Source organism: Eleutherodactylus coqui, chromosome 9, assembly GCF_035609145.1.
Source record: "Eleutherodactylus coqui strain aEleCoq1 chromosome 9, aEleCoq1.hap1, whole genome shotgun sequence".
Classification (NCBI taxonomy): Eukaryota; Metazoa; Chordata; class Amphibia; order Anura; family Eleutherodactylidae; genus Eleutherodactylus; species Eleutherodactylus coqui.
In genome coordinates this window covers 79879131-79896407 of record NC_089845.1, presented here as the reverse complement: position 1 = coordinate 79896407, position 17277 = coordinate 79879131, and the positions used below count along the sequence as shown (strand labels likewise).

The 17277-nt window shown below is 43.5% G+C and overlaps 1 protein-coding gene across 2 annotated transcripts in view; it reads right to left on the bottom strand.

Annotated features, from left to right (window-relative positions):
* METTL4 (methyltransferase 4, N6-adenosine) overlaps positions 1-17277 on the bottom strand; it is a 111995-nt gene that overhangs the window by 40927 nt on the left and 53791 nt on the right. For both annotated transcript variants that reach the window (XM_066579609.1, XM_066579610.1), the window contains exons 5-7: positions 16978-17152; positions 13622-13728; positions 9339-9430 (exon numbers count right to left, since the gene is read on the bottom strand). In XM_066579609.1, coding sequence (XP_066435706.1) covers positions 9339-9430; positions 13622-13728; positions 16978-17152 — 374 coding nt within the window. The remainder of the gene's footprint in view (positions 1-9338; positions 9431-13621; positions 13729-16977; positions 17153-17277) is intronic.

Sequence of the window (17277 nt, the reverse complement as noted above, 5' to 3'; positions counted from 1 at the left end):
CCCCTTAAATGCTCCATGATGTACAGGTTCATTATGGAGGTTCGAGGTTTGTATAAGGGGATATGAAGCCAATCCTGCTCCAAAAGCGTACCAAAAGAAACTATAGGACGTTTTGCCAAAAATAAGCTCAGAAAATAAAATATCTTTGGAAAAAAATGAAACTGTTTTTTAAAAGTAGTACAGCAAAAAAAAACCAAATGACATAATTGAATGGCTGTGATTGGTTAGCGCAGTGCCGGCTTTCATTGGCTGATGCCACGCTGAGTTAGCTAATCAGAGCATTAGCTTTCTGGAGGCGCGGTATTCAAGCCCTGCATCCAGAAAACAATGCTGTGTCGGTGTGGAGGAGGGAGCGACAGCCTGCAGCAGCGCCGCAGGAGGGGTGGGGTATTGATTTTTTTTCTACAGCATATTCCTGGCGTATAAGTTGACAGTTGGGGGTCGTCCTATAAGCCGGAAAATACAGTATGTCATTTTTTCTGCAGTGTGTACACCATAGAAACAAGACCTCCTTCAAAGATGGCGGAATTGCACTTTTTTTTCTATTTCACTCCACTTAGAAGTTTTTCAGTACATTATATGGTACATTACATAGTATCACTGAAAAATACCACTCGTCCCACAAAAAAAAAAAAAAACCCTCAGACAGCTATGCTGATGGATAAATAAAAGAGTTCTAACTTTTTATAATTGGGGAGGGAAAAAAAAAGAAAAAAAGTGCTGTGTCCTTAAGGGATTAAAGGGAATCTGTAACCATATGGGAGTGCCTATCACGCTGATTACAGTGATATGTCTGTTGTATGTATCTGTGCAGTAGTTTTGGAGAAACATGTATTTTATTAGTAGCAGCCAGACACAGAACTAGTTCTCCAAATTCATAAGCTGCAGCTAGCCACCACTAACAGGTAGTGAATTTTGATAAATGTTTCACTTTTACAGGAGTCTGGAATTAGTTTGCTACAGTATCTCTAATGCGTGGCTTCATGTATATGGCAGGGACTAAGTGCAGGAAAGACAAACAGCTCACAAGTACAGAGCTGAACAGACTACATCTGCTGCGATGATAAAGGCTGTCAGGTACTGGATGCATGGACCTAGAAAGATCGGATTTGTAAGAAATTGGAAAAACAATCTCGGTTTGTCTCAAACAGAAAAAACAAACATTCTGTATGCCTTCCTACTGTATGAAATCAGAGGCATACAGGGGTACAATAAAAGCCCTATGAGACATTTATAGGTGCCTTATTACGACTCGATTAAGAAACAGTGGGCTGGATCATACAGGATTCTCCCCAGTTCGAGCTGCTAAAGGGCAGCACGGTGGCTCAGTGGTTGCAGTGTTGGGGTCCTGCGTTCAAATTTGATCAATAAGGTAAGATCTGAATGGAGTTTGCACGTTCTCCCCATGCCTGAATAGGTTTCCTCCCACAGTCCAAAAATAAACTAATAGGTGAGTAAATTTTGATTGTGAGCCCCATATGAGAAGAGGGATAAATATCAGTGATGTTTGTATAGCGCTGTAGAATATATAAATGAGTGAAATAAAGTTATCATCTAGTCACAACATAAAAGTGTTCTACAGAAGACACTTTTACATTAACATTGGATACAGAACCTCTTCAAACTACTAACGACCACTTGTCAGTTAGTATAAGACAGCTTCTCATTCTCTGCCCCTGGTGACAACATCGAAGGTCCTGCAACATATATAAAACACAGAGCCTGACCGACAGAAGAACAACTCAGTTAGGGCTTTTTAAAAAGAGGAGGACAAAAATAACTAAATGAGAATACAACTAAGCCGTTATTATCTCAGACACAACTCAGCAGTCCTGACAGAAGACACCGACCTACTGCCACCACAGAGATCTGTTGGGCTGAAGGACCTGTGGTGACGTTACTGCTGTGGGAAGAGCCATTGTGCAGTGTGGTAGAAAGTACTGTATACTGGATAAACTGTCAGCAGCTAATACCAGGAACTGTGATGACGTCACCGTCACGTGATCACCTGTGTGAGTGGAGTCAGGAATCACATGACCAGGGGTGATCACTGTATTCAGGAGTCTGGTGATGTGTGGAATAGCAGAGCTGTTTATGAAGTGTGAATCCGGATGTAGCAGAGCTGCGTGTATCATGTGCTGTGTGTGTGATGTGTTGGCTCAGAATGCATGTGGTAGAGCTGTGTGTGTAATGTGCTGTGTGTGTAATGTGTGGGAATCAAGATGGAAGTACTACAGCTGTGTGTGGCATGCAGTAGAGTTGTGTGTATAATGTGTGGGTTCTACATGGATGCAGTAGAGCTGTGTGTGTGATGTGTGGGGATCATAAAGCATGTACCATGTAGCACAGCTGTGTGGCGCATTGCGCCACCAGAAACATTGGTACTATAATTTCCTAATAATTACTAGTATCTTTTTAAGTGTAGGTGAAGAAAATAATATACAGCGTCTAATTAAAATTTCTTCCAGTGAAGTGGTAGAGAGAACCTGTCACGTTCCCACAGCTCTATAAACTAAGTACAGGTGCTGTTAGGGGAGGTGACAGGGAGCCAGGTGAGGTCTTTTTTTATACCTGCCCTATCCCGTGTTCCAGCGGTATCCTCCTCTTAATATCGCGCCGGCACTGCAAATCTGATCTTTTCACAGTGCCGTGCATGCGCTCTCTCATAGATTTGTATGGGAAGGCGTACACAAGGCACTGTGAAAAGATCACATTTGCAGTGCCGCGATCTTAGCAGAAGTATACCGCTGGAACTAGGGAGCAGGCGAGTATAAAAAAAGACCTCACCAGACTCCTTGCCATGTCCAGTTTATGTGCTGTGGGGACAAGACAGGTTCCCTTTAAGTTGATACAGGCTTTTTTAACATCACTTATAAACTTCTTGATACTTAAACACCTCCATCGTGTAGAAATGTAAAATGACCGGAGGAGTCCTCATTTTTAAACAGCACTCTTCAGCCCTTATTTGAAGAGCGTGTATATTGTTCTAAGAGTTTAATTATCTCTAAGCCTTGGGCATGGAATACTACTTGCTGATTTAATCCACTAACAATATTAATACTCTGTTCACGTGATCTGTAAATCACCGGTGCTTCTAGTCTGCTATTCACCTCAACCCAGCGGCACACCTTGAGACATGCAGCATGTGGACTAACAAATTATTAGCAGAAGGATAGAACAGCAAGTCATGAACACAATATCCACAAGGCACTGCTGTTTAGCTCAGACAAGTGGAGATCTTAAAGCTTTAGTTACCTGAGTTGCTAAAAAAATGTATTCACTAGTGTAATGAAAGGAAAATCATCCAAAGGCCCTTTTATGTCTCTTCAAACTTCGGTTTGCAGGATTCTCATTCATAAAGGCTTTATCCAAGTTGTAGAATACATGTTAAGCCCTTAACGACCACCCATATGTCTATTGACAGCGCTGCATTGCAAGCCGTTAGCGCAGGTCTGTGCCAAGGGCAACAGGTGCTCGGCTGTCGGATGACAGTCGGGCACTTTCTCTAATACTAGGGACCGAAGAAACCTCAAATCCCCAGTGTTTAACACTTTACACGCCGCGCATTGAACAAGGCTGACCAAGGTGAGAGGCTCCCTCAGTCATCCATCAGATTCCCGCAATGTGATCGCAGGGTCCTGATGGGTTGCTATGGCACTCAGGGGCTTAAATATAGCCTCCAGGTCTGCCAGTTATGGTGGCCTATGAGGCTTAGCCTCTGGCTGAGCTTCATAGGCTTTCTAAGGCCAGGCTCACACGAGCGTCATTTAATTGTGTATTATGCACGGTGAATAGAGTCAATGAGAGCACATTGATTTTCATTGCTCAATTCACACTTGTGTATATTCATTGCATATAATAAGTACAAAAAATGAACGCAGCATGTTATATCTTACCACGTATTATGTGCGATAAAGCCTTATAGTTTTCTATGGGCACGTACAAATATGCTGTACATACATAATTACAATAGAAGAAAAGTTTTTAAAAAAGGAAGATTTCAATAAGTGTGAGATACGCTGGCATGCAAAAGCACATGCAATCAAACGCAGTGATACGCAGCCCCACATGCTAGTAAAACGCTCTGATTTTTATGCAGCATTTTACCATACGGTTGTGCGAGCCCAGCCTAATGCACTACTATACTGAAGTATAGTATTAGAAGAATGATAAAAGATGTTGATAATCAGGTCCCCTAGTGGGGCAAAAATAAAAACTTAAATGCTATTTAAAAAAAATAAATAAAACCATCCTAACCGCAGCTTTCTCTCTTTACTATGTACAAACCCCCCCCCCCCCCCCCCCAAAAAAAACCCCACATATGTAGTTTAGCCTGTTTCCACCATCTAGTTGATCCAGAGGAAGGAAAAAACCCCAAGAGGCAGAAGCCAATTGGAGCATTTGGAGGAAAATTCCTTCCCGACTCCATAATGGCAATCAGAATAATCCCTGGATCAACCTCTGATAGTTCCTACCTGATTGTAAGACCCGAAAGTACAAACCCGCTGGTCACCTAATGTCTATATCCTGTAATATCCTTCCATTCTGATAAACTTGGTTACATATTTGGTGCAACCTGAAACATATACAGTAACCCACACTAAGGGCGCCTGCACACGGGCGGAAATCCTGCGGTGGGATTTCCGCCACTAAAAGCCTGCAGAGGATTGAGTTAACAAACGCAATCCTATGCAGACGGCCGCGGTTTGGCCGCGCGAAATCTCTATTTCTGTGCGGGGCTCGCAGAGCCTCGCACAGAAACGTCACTCACCCGGCCGCCGGCTCCGGTCTGCGTATACGCCGGCTGATCGGCAGCCGGCACATGAAAGAGCCAGGGCTGCCAGGCGTGGGTGAGTACGCTCTCGTCCCTGTAGGCGCTCGGGTCGGGTCCCGCGGCGAGAATCCTCGCCGACGGATCCGACCCGCTCGTCTGCAGGCGGCCTAACTTGTACTGAAAGGAACTAATCTGTTAGAACAGGGGTCCCCAGCCGCCGGTCCGCGGCCCAGTGCCGGGCCGTTTGGTGTATACTGCCGGTCCGCGGCGCCGCCGGGAACTTTCGATAAGAAAGGAAAAATCGCGGCCCCTTCAGCTGCGCGCTGCACTCTCACACTAACCTGCTGTGTGGAAGCGGACCCTCTGCGGTGTCACACTAGCCTGCTATGCCCTTTGCAGCGCGCAGCAACCAATCACAAGGCACCTTCTTTCGCGCTGAGGACTGTGGTGCCAAACAGCAGAGCGTCCGTCCCGTGAGTAGATGGCAAGAGCCGCCTCTCTGCACGTAGCAAGCAGCATCCGCCGCGCCTGTAGTGTACATCTGTCAGTGGTCAGTTTCAAGTTGTGTGCCGGAGGGGAGGAAGAGAGAGATAAATAAATTAAATGTGGGGGGGAGAGGGAGAGGGGGGGGAGAGGGAGAGAGGAGTGTGTGTTGGTCAATATACATGCTGGACTATGTGTGTGGGCTGGGGGGGACTTACTATACATGCTGGACTATGTGTGTGGGCTGGGGGGGAGGATAATATACATGCTGGCCTATGTGTGTGGGCTGGGGGGGACTTAATATACATGCTGGACTATGTGTGTGGGCTGGGGGGGAGGATAATATACATGCTGGCCTATGTGTGTGGGCTGGGGGGGACTTAATATACATGCTGGCCTATGTGTGTGGGCTGGGGGGGAGAATAATATACATGCTGGCCTATGTGTGTGGGCTGGGGGGGAGAATAATATACATGCTGGCCTATGTGTGTGGGCTGGGGGGGAGGATAATATACATGCTGGCCTATGTGTGTGGGCTGGGGGGGAGGATAATATACATGCTGGCCTATGTGTGTGGGCTGGGGGGGACTTAATATACATGCTGGACTATGTGTGTGTGGGCTGGAGGGGAGGATAATATACATGCTGGCCTATGTATGTGGGCTGGGGGGGAGGATAATATACATGCTGGACTATGTGTGTGGGCTGGGGGAGATAAATTATATGCTGCCCTATGTGTGTGCTGCCAGGTAGGGGGGAGGGGGATACATTTTACTGTCCTATGTGTGTGCTACCAGGAAGGGGGGGGGGGATATATTACACTGCCAGGCAGGCGGGGGGCATGTACTGCCGCTTGTGCATGCTGCCAGGCCGGGGGGGGGGGGGGGGGAGGATATATTATACTGCGCTATGCATGTGCTGCGAGGCAGGCGGGGAGCATATACTGCCCCCCATGTGTGCTGCCAGGCAAGCGGGGTCATATTGTGTGCTGGGTCTGTGTGTGCTGCCAGGCTGAAGTTAAGAATGGCTTAATGAAAGCTTTAAAATCTACCAGGTTCTTAAACTGAACATCTTTAAGCGCTGAGGAGTGTGGCGCCAGACAGAGCAGAGCGTCCCACGAGCATATAGGAGGAGGAGCCGCCACTGTGCCAGCAGCAGCCGCCACTACCACTGCCGGTTACCAGGGGACCTGCCTCATCTATAATCCCTGTTAGGAGCTTCAAGGTAATCCTGTTACATTCCTCTCCCCTGTGTGTTCTGCCGGGCAGGCAGGGGGCATATACTGCCCCCTGTGTGTGCTGCCAGGCTGAAGTTAAGAAAGGCTTAATGAAAGCTTTAAATGTCATAATTAAATAAGTATGCACTAAACACCAACCTCCTTCATAACCCCGCCCCTTATAACCAAAGCCCCGCCCATGTCCCGCCCCACCCTGCCGGGCCGTGCAAAAATGGCCTTGCTTGAAGCCGGTCCCTGGTGCCAAAAAGGTTGGGGACCCCTGTGTTAGAATAGAGAGCAATAGATGACTGTTTAAAAATAAGAATCATCAGAGAAAGCCCCCAAGTGGGACAAAAAAGTTCAATAGGGACACCATACATACTATACACTAGAGCAGTGTAGCTTATTGTTTCTCAGGATGGGTACTAACTACTCAAAGATGACATAGAAGTAAATGAGCACATTTTGGCCATTCTCACACATCCCTTTTTTACCAAAATTACCATTGTGTTTTGAACGCCACGGTAATCGCGGTTTAACGCGAACCTGCCTCTGAAAACGAAAGTAAAGTCGCAGCAAAGCGCCATGATCCAAATTGCGTCACTTTGCCTTCAGCCTAGAGTGGCCTTAGAATAAAATATAAAAATATACGTATTTGGCATTTGTAAATGTAACAGCTTCTATAATAAATGTAACATGTTAGTTATACCAGACGATGACTACCATAAAAAGGTACAGTGGTTGTTCAATTTACCATATTAATTTGTTCTGCGCTGACCACTAGCAATTGGTTCCAAAACCCTCAAAATATTATCCTCAAACAAGAAGGAAAGAGGAATAAATAAAAAAACAAGACACTTAAGGGTGCTTTCACATGGGACGGAATTAGTCTCCACGACGCAGGGCAATTGTGGATTTTGTCAAATCGTGAGGATTCTGTTGCGTTTTTAACTGTAGAATGCGTTCTGCGGAACGTTTGTGCAATTTGTTTTTTTTTCCCGCAGACTTTAATTGCGGAATTACATCTCCAGTATATTAGAAATCCGCAACAACAATTCTGCAAGACTCCTTCATTCCGCAGCAGAAAGCTTTTGTGCCACAGAAATTAATCTTGTGGTTTGGAAGTAAAGACAAGAGGATTTTAACAGATGCAGAATACAAACCGGTAGGGATAACACTGCGATGCAGAAATGTCCGTGCGGACTAATTCTGCCCCACATCTGGACTGTATGTAATATTGTATGCCATGTAGTTTCAAGTTCCTATGGCCATGGAAAGACCAGTATATGCTGAAAATATTCTAACCTGAGGAACAATTTGCACGATAAAAAAAACCCGTCAGAAACACTCCGTTAGTTTTTCTTTCTGTTCTGTAATTTGTTCAGACCAGCTATAAAAGCAAAAAATAAAATAGTTCAAACACCACAAATATGACCAATGTCCCTTTTACTTGAGACTGCAACAGATTTGTCACAAGAAATGGTATTATAAATTTGGCGCATGCCATTAGACCTTTCCTTTAACCTCACTTGCACCACTCTGTTAATCTGACATTATTCTACAAAGACCCCCGGTGTTTAATGCAGCAAATATGTCATTTTCTCCAGCACAGTAATTTATAGCTCAAGTACCCCTCGATTGCTGAGGGTATCCTTGTCTGAACACAAATGGGATAATTATATACTCAGTCAATTACACTAATTCACATGTGCACAGACATTGATATCGTTACAAGCACTAGACGCGGAGGATGATTAGAGGGTTGTGAAACACAATTTAGCACATAGAGCCATTACATATACAGAGAGGTAGATCTCAGCCCGGAAATTGTAGGCAATGTCAGAATGATTACTAGCTGAGTGCATTCAGCATTACAATGTATTTATGAAACATATTTCAGGAGTCATGGGTTTTCTTTCATTCAGCAATCCATCGCGAGCATACAATTGCCCATAATTTATCTAGACACCCATATAAATGTACTGTATACAGGCCCTGCATGATTAGAATTATGATGTCAAGACGAATATTGCATGAGTCGGCTGCCAGCGGCGGGCGGGGAGCGGCGGGGCAGAGTGGGGAGGAACGGAGGGGAGATCTCTCTCTCCCTCTCTCCCCCCTGCTCACTTCCGCAACTCACCTCTCACCCCCGCTGGCAGCCAAACCTTTTCTTCCGAGCGGGGAGATACTCGCTAAGGACAATACTCGATCGAGTAATTGTCCTTAGCGAGTATGCTCGCTCATCTCTAACCATTACCACTGGAGAAGCTGGTAGGTATGCAAGTCCTCTCTCCATTCTACCCTATGGGAAAGAGGAAGCAGCTAATGTGCTCAATGAATTATTTATTGAATATGTCATAAAGGTTATTTGTTTTTTTTTCCCCTTCTGAAAATTCCTTTATTCAGCCACTAAGGTCTGCCGTAATCAGCAGCTTGTGCACAGGTCAACGACAGGCAATACGATTATATTGTAGCCTTGCGGATGCATGAGGAAGTAAATCTGATAACACTGTACAATGGAAGTGCAATATTCTACTACACTAGTGTTGCTTCCCCAAAGGGTAACAATATAAAAGGCTTTTATTCTTAAATTTTCTCACTGCTATAGAATATAAGGGAAAAGAAAAAAGAGAAGAGTAATACACTGATCAGAAATCTCTTTAAAAAATAGAGCACAAAAAGTATTGCCACTTCTTGATATGACAATCAGAGTAAAGCAGATGGCACATAGTGGTGGAAGGAATATTAAATTAACTGGATGTAATTATGGGGCTTTATGGTAAATGTGTATTTCCCATGTGTGGAGTTTTCCTTTAAAATACATTCTTCATTTATAATGCAATTCTTATAATGAGTATGACATACCAGAAAGAGGTGGTTTGTGGGAATGAAGGCTGCTGGGGACGCTGACTATAACCTTATGCTCTGGAATAGGCGGTAAGACAGTCTCCAACTCCCTGGAACAAAAAAAGGAAAGTTGGCGGAATATCCATAAGACATATACACGTTTCACTGTGTAAAAGTTTTAGGCAGGTACAGAAACAAGTTGCAAAGTAAGAATCCATTAGAAAAAAAGTCATCCTATTGATTCCAAATTTATTCTGCAGCAAGAATGACCCCAAACATACAGACAGCATCATTCATTAACAACTTTCTTCAGTGTAAAGAACAGGGGGTCCTGGAAGTGATGATATGGCCCCCAGAGAGCTTCAATTTTAATATTAACAAGTCTGTGTGGGATTACATGAAGAGAAAGAAGGATTTCAGGAAGACTACATCCACAGAAGACCTGTGGTTAGTTCTCCAGGAACAACCTTCCTGATGAGTTCCTTCAAAAACTGTGTGCAAGTGTACCTAGAAGAAGTGATACTGTTTTGAAGGCAAAGTGTGTTTACACTACAACTTAATTTGATTTACATTTCTCTTTTGTTCTTTCACTTTTCATGTTGTAATGGACCAAAAAAGTATAACAGTTCCATTTTTTTAAAGCATTCTTTCTTTCCAACATTTTTTCCACACCTGTCTAAAACACTTACCTTTTACTTTTACTGGTATTTTATATATGTACTCATATACAGGGTTATTCAAAAAGAAGGAGCAGATTTGGGGATTTAATTACAAGCAAACTATAAAAGACTGGTACACAATCTGCACATCACTGAACAGAGGAAGGTTCAAAGTGTTTTTTATGACACCCGTAAGTTCCAATTTCTGCCACATTGCAGCGCTGTTTCTTGGCGTTTACATTTTATACTCAATCTGTTTATTGAGTTTTACAAACAAGTTACAAAAACATACAAGAACAAGTACATTAATATGTACACTGAGGGCACAGTTCACGTACACATTATAGGCCCCTGGGCATTCTACCAAGAGGGTCTTGCCAATGACATCATCTATTGCACTCTCTTCTCCAACAGTAGCTGGAAAGAGAAACAGAACTACTCTCTCTCTTGGGCGGAACTGAATCATACAAGTTCCCAACAACACTGAGACTGACGAAGGAGTAGCCTTTCAACAACAAATGTCACAACATGACAGCAAGGTAGAACATACTAGAAAATATGTTATTAGGGAAAAAAAGGAGGGGAACAGAATAGAAAAGGAGAGAAAGAAAAAAAGAGAAACCAAGAGAAAAAGAAAAACAGATAAAGAAAAAGAGAGAAAGAAAAAGAGGAAAAAAAAGAGAAAGAAAAAGAGAAAAACAGAGAAAGAAAAATAGAAAAAGGAGAGAAAGACAAAAAAAAGAGAAGAAAAGAGAAAAAAAAAGATAAAGGGAAAAAGAAAAAGAAAGAATAAAAAAAAGATAAAAAGAAAAAAGAAAAAATAGAGAGAAAGAGAGAAAAAAAGATAAAGAGAAAAAGAAAAAAAGAGTGGGGAAATCTCACCTCTAGCCACATGTCTCAAATTAAGAGAACAAGGGCCATGCTAGCTATAGGTTCGCACCCTTACTGGGGTTGAGACAATCCTCAGCAACCAGTTTTTCAATCGGCTCAATGTGAGTCATCCAATGGGCGAACTCCAGAACCAATGGCAGTTGTGTACTCCTCCAATGTCTAAGGATAACAGCTCTTGCCACTGCCAAAAATGTGCAAGATGTCTTTTTTAATAGAGGAGAGGCTGTCTGGGATGATAAACAGCAATGCTGAGGGTTTACCATGAGAGATGAATGCGTTACCTTTTCGTACATCAGGAACACTGCATTCCTAAAGGGTCTGATGACCAGGCATTCCCACCATATGTGTGAAGCATCGTCCCAGCGGTAAAACCACATTGTCAGGAGGAGTCTGGTACCATTGGGAAAATATTCAAACCAGAAACCAGCTCCTCTGCAGTCGCTCCCATGCAAGGACTGGCTGGAAACCACAACTGATGCACAGGAAAATGGAGAAAGTCTAGTATTGGGTAAAAAGCTTTCAGTCTTTATTATCAATCTATACAGACATGAAAGAACAGAGAGCATGTGCCTTCTTACATGTTTTAGGCAAGCATGTTGCCCTTAATCATAGTCCATGATTTAAAGAAGTATCATATCTACAAGATTACTTGGCTTCTCTTACTGAGAACAATCACATTTTGCTCTTCTGGTTAGCACAGTACTAAACTTTTTTCGTGTCTATCTGGATTGCTTGATAAATACTGAAAGCTTTTCACCCAACACTAGACTTTCTCAGTTTTCCTGTTAGGAAAATATGATGAAGGAGGTCTGGACATCTGTACCATCTAGTGAGTAGTTTGTAGTTCTTCTCTTGCACTGCACATGCCAGGGGCATCTTATACAGCAGCATGTATGCTTTGTCCCACTCACAGTCAGAGAGCACGGCAACTCCTTGCCCCAAGATTCGATAAACAGAGGCCTTCCAGGGCAACTGTTGAGTAATATATTATAAATGGCAGAGAGAGTGTGGTTTGGGTGTGGGGGTGGAGGGGAACTCTGTAAAAACAGGTTTTATATAGGGGTCAGGGAGACTTGCCACTGGAAAAGCGTGGCCAAAGTTCCTTTTCAAAATGAGAGGTTACCCTTAGACATAAGGCCTGTGTGTCGAAACAGTCAGCGGTCAAGAGAGAGTGGGAAATCATAGAGGGTCTGGTCTTAGGAGACGTCGATGGCAAATCATGTAAAAAGAGTTGCATCAGGTTTGCTTCTAAACCCACCCACTGTTTAGTGTGTCTGGAGTGGTGTCAATCCAGTAGTTTAGTAAGAAGGGCAGCAGAGTAGTACAACTTAACCCTTTCCAATCCACTGTCTGACCTCTGAAGACATTATGATTTAAGGCTGTACAGCTCCGATGTTGGAAGACATCCATCGGGGGTTCTCTTACTGTATATTGCCAGCCTCTCTGCTGTCGGAGCCTATCCAACGTGTCACCTCATGCAGTACTGGCTTTAGTCAGCATATAGCGCTGTTTAACGGCAGAAAAAGAGTAAGCCCCCTAGGAAAACCAGGATACAAATTGGATTGGAAAGGGTTAAGATCAAGGAGCCTCGCACCTTCAAAGGATTTTGGCCAAGATAAATTGAAGTAACTGAAGGCCCATTTAGACACGATTATCGCTCAAAATTCCCTCAAATACATCTTTTGAGCAATAATCGTTGTGTGTAACTACAGTGGCATCGTGCAGTTTTCGTTAAGCAGTCGCTGATCATTGTCTTTCAGCATGCTGATCAGCCTTATCAGGAATTCAAAGTGGGATACAGTGAGGGAGATGAACATGTGGAGTCTCTACGGGCAGAAATACATGGATGGGAAAACAATAAAATCCTCATAGGGACAGGTGAGTTGCGGCGGGGAGCAGGGGGGAGCAGGGGGGGGGGAAGAGGGAGAGAGAGATCTCCCCTCCGTTCCTCCCCGCTCTTCCCCACCGCTCCCCGCCTCCCGCCGGCCCCCGAATCTTTAGAGACGAGCGGGGAGATACTCGGCTAAGGCACTACTCGCTCGAGTAATGTGCCTTAGCGAGTATACTCGCTCATCTCTATTCATGACTTTATAATGACATGGTCTGTTCAACTGGATTGGCACATGGCCAATGTGGAGCCAATATTCAAAAAGAGGTTGAAAAGTGAACCTGGAAACTACAGGCCGGTAAGTCTCATTTCAATTGTGGCTAAAATGTTTGAAGGGTTTCTAGAGACTACCTCAAGTTGTATAACTCCATATAAGCAAGGATTTACGAGGGGTCACTCCTGTCAAACCAATCTGATCAGCTTCTAAGGAGGTAAGTTCTAGACTGGACTGGGGAGAGTCATTGATCTTGTATATCTGGACTTTTCCAAAGTGATTGATTCTGTGCCACATAAAAGGTTGGTATATAAAATATGAATGCTTGGTCTGGATGGGAATGTGAGTAAGTAACTGGCTCAGTGATAGGAAGCAGAGAGTGGTTATATATGGTACATACTCTGATTGGGTCACTGGTATTAGTGGGGTACCACAGAGGTCAGCATTGGACCCTATTCTTTTTAATACATTTGTTAATGACCTGGTAGAGGGATTGCACACTAAAATATCAATATTTGTAGATTATATTCCTTCTTTCTGAATAGCCCTGTATATAGATACTTATTACTATAAATGTATCTAGGCATCTCAGTCAGATTAAACATTAGGCATAGTACAATGAGGTATTTAGCAAGTAGTATAAGCATACCTTGCTGTGGAATTATCGGAGCTGATAAGTCTTCCTAGGATGAGAATTTCATATGGCTTTTTATGAACTGAATCAATGGGAAACACAAATTCTCCAGACTGTGTTACCTACGATGGAAGAAATTATGCAGCATTTTACTAGCAAGGACTGCATAAACATGTTTGCAGGTTAATAAGAAAAAAAGGAAGCTCAGCTGTGTGTGCAATCCCTAAGATAACGAGATCAAGTCCCAGGCAGATACACTCTTTGGAAATTAGGCCATAACCAGACTGTGAGGCCACCTGCACACGGGCAGGTAGGATACCGCATGACTCTGGGCCTGGCAGCAGCGGCATCTGCATGTACCTGCTTTCTTTTCTCTTCATGTGTACTGTGGATAGTCCGCACGGCTCACCGCCAGACATGCGCAGTACCGTTTTTAGTTTTTCTTCAAACACCTACTCTTCCTGCGTCATCGCCTAGCGATGACGCAGAATCCGCGATCTTCCAGCAATGTCAACTACCGAAGGGCCGCGGATTGGACTGCTTCCACTTTATGCGCGAAAATAGAGCATGCTGCGATGCTTTCTGCACAAGCGAAAACCACAATTGGAAGACTGCAGGAAGAATCACTTTTCCAGAGCATGCTATGGACGGTATTTGCTGGGGAACCCGGAGGCGGAAGCCCGTCGCGGATTCCGCAATGCAAATCCGCCCGCGTGCAGGCGGCTGAAAGAGAAGATTAGCAATGCAACAGGTATCCTAAATGGGTTCTGCAACTCTTTGCCAGTTAGAGATAGTTGCTGCAGGTGTCTTTGCAGAACCTCAAGACAACTAATGTAATCAATAGGTTTCCTGCTCTGCTATTTAGGGGTTCTGCACTTAGGCTATGTTCACATCTGTCATGGAAGCAGGAAAATGGAATTCACTGGCCGAACGGATCTGGCTTATGATGGAATCGAATGGATCCCATTATATTGGGGTTTTGCCAGACAAAATAGCGCAGTATGATTACCGCAATCCGTGGTAAAATTAAAGAAAGAAATTGAACTAAATAAAAACATAAATAAATCTGTAATATATCTTATACATATTACATGGTTCAACTTCCTACATGTAAAGCGGTCCTGGAATGGGGTATTCACCATTAAGGGCTCATTTACACGACCGTATGCGTAAAAGGCTGCGTGGGTCATGCATAGTTTTACCGGCCTGTGTGAGCCGGCTATTACCGTGTATGGCAGCGAGTGCACTGCACATGATAGCATACCTCGCACACGCAGTCATGTGCAGTGCAACTTGGCTTTTTTTTTTTATTCCCCGCTCTGTCTCATAGCGGAGTTGCATATGTATCACAGCCCAATGTATTGCGGATGGACAACATTTCATATGCTACCCATAGAAAAGAATAGGATTTTTGCTGCGTGATACGCAGTAAAGTAAAGCGTGTTGCGATTTTTTTCACGTTTGTATCTACATGCAGTGTTGACACGCTAATGTTAACAGATCAATCAAAGTCCATGTACGATAACGGACTTCATTCACCACGTATCACATAGCCTTGCAACACATGCGTAATACGCAGAGAAATTTAAGTTGTGTAAATGAGCCTTTATTAAGCCGTATTTATGACAAGTATGAAACTACGACAAAGTGAATTTCCACCATCTAATGTCATTTATTTTAAACCTAAATAAGTTAATAATTCTGTGCAGATTCATTTTTTTTATATCTCTTTACAGACACAGAGAGATGTAAATCCACTAGATCAGGGGTGTCAAACTCATTTTCACCGAGGGCTACATTAACCTTATGGTTGCTTTCAAAGGGCCGATTGTAATTGTATAGTTAGGGCTCGTTCACATGAGCGTATTTGCACAGTGTATTGCGCAGTGAATAAAGAAATACTTAGATGGTAAAAAGGGTTTTTTCGACTTAGGGTGCATTTGAGTGATCATTTTGCATAAACTACTACTTGGTACTGATGCCTATTAGTACCATTTAGCAGTTTGGGAGTCGCCAGGAGCTGTAGTCAAGGTACAGAGCTCCTGATGTTTACCGATTACTTTCGCTTTGATCTGCCGCCGGGGCTAACAGCTGAGAACAACTGATACAATGTTATCAGCTGTAATCAGCTCTCTGTGGGCAGAGCACAGGGTGCGGTCCTGCTTATCCGCTGTTCTGCTAAATGATGGTTTTTAAGCAAAACTGAAAACCGTAGTTCAGCAGAAAACTGAAAGATGGGCACATTTAGACACAACGACTATCGCTCAAAAGACGGCTTTTGGGCGAATTTGGAGCGATAGCCGTCGTGTCTAAATGGGCCTTAACTGTTACATTGATCAGAGTGGGGGGTGCATTTTGTATGAAAAACATAAAACCAATACTCACCTCTCCACTGCCATGATGCTCCTCCACTGCGCTCTCCGGTCTTCCAGTCTTCTATCTACTTCTGCTACAGTGGTCACATGGGTTGCTTACCCATGTGACCACTGCAGCCAATAGAAGGCCTGATAAGAATGTCATCACTGACGTCCTGTAAACCTGCTGGGGACCTTCTGCATTAGAAGCCCACATGACAGGTTTATGGGATGTCACCGGCGCTCCGGTTCCAAAGGGAGTATATTAGTTTTATATACGTTTGGGTATGTGTGGGCCAAAACTGTATAAAAATGTAAGTTGGAAAACCCCTTTAATCAACAGTGGTTTCTGGACCTAAAAATGCCCAGATAATAAAAGGCAGAGTTTAACTTTATGGGCTCTAGGAAGCAAAGATATAGAGTGATTATAAGCAGCGTCTTCACATTGAAAAGCTGATTTAATGGGATTGTGCCACGAAAAAAGTGAGCCACAATCCACAGGATAGGGCATAACTATTTGATCACTTGGATTACGACTGCTGGGACTCCCACCAATCATGAGAACGGGGCTTTCAAAGTACCCGCGTAAGTGAAGTAGCAGTTGAGCATGCACATTGCCTCTCTAGTCAATGGGACTGCTGGAGATAGCCAAGCACTTGAACTCTTATCACACTCCCTTAAAATAAATGCAGTAGCAGAACACATGTGACCACTGCTGCTTTCATCAGGGACCTTCTGGACACCCCTTCTCATAATTGGTGGTGGTCGGACTACCCCAAGAACTTTATTCCATGGGATAACCCCTTTAACTGTGCTAACAGATGTAAAAATCACATGTTGCTGGCAAAACAGTGGCTCATATGTCAGTAATAGTATAATGGAAGCTATCCTCTACAATGCTATACATACAATATAATTCTAGACCAGTTGGGGACCAATGGAGCAGAGCAGTGCCAAATTGGCAGAAATGAAACAACTTGTGAGAGAAAGGGTGATTGGAACATAGTAGCAACCTACCTTCACCCAGTGCCATTCTGCCAGACTTCTAATAGACCAATGAGGATACAGCTCTTCCTTTACAAACCTCAAATGCTTCTGCCTATTGGTCACCCAAGTTATCACAAGGCAATCCGGGGCAGCCAAATCAGGTATAGGAAGTTGTTTAATTTCCAAAGGAGATAAAGAATTATATCTAAGAGAAAAAAAAGTTACGATACGAAGAAAAAAATGTGTTATTAAAGAAGTCCATACCAGGAAACAAGCAAATATGTATTCATCAGCAGCACAATCAAATGAGAGACAACAGTGACACCTAGT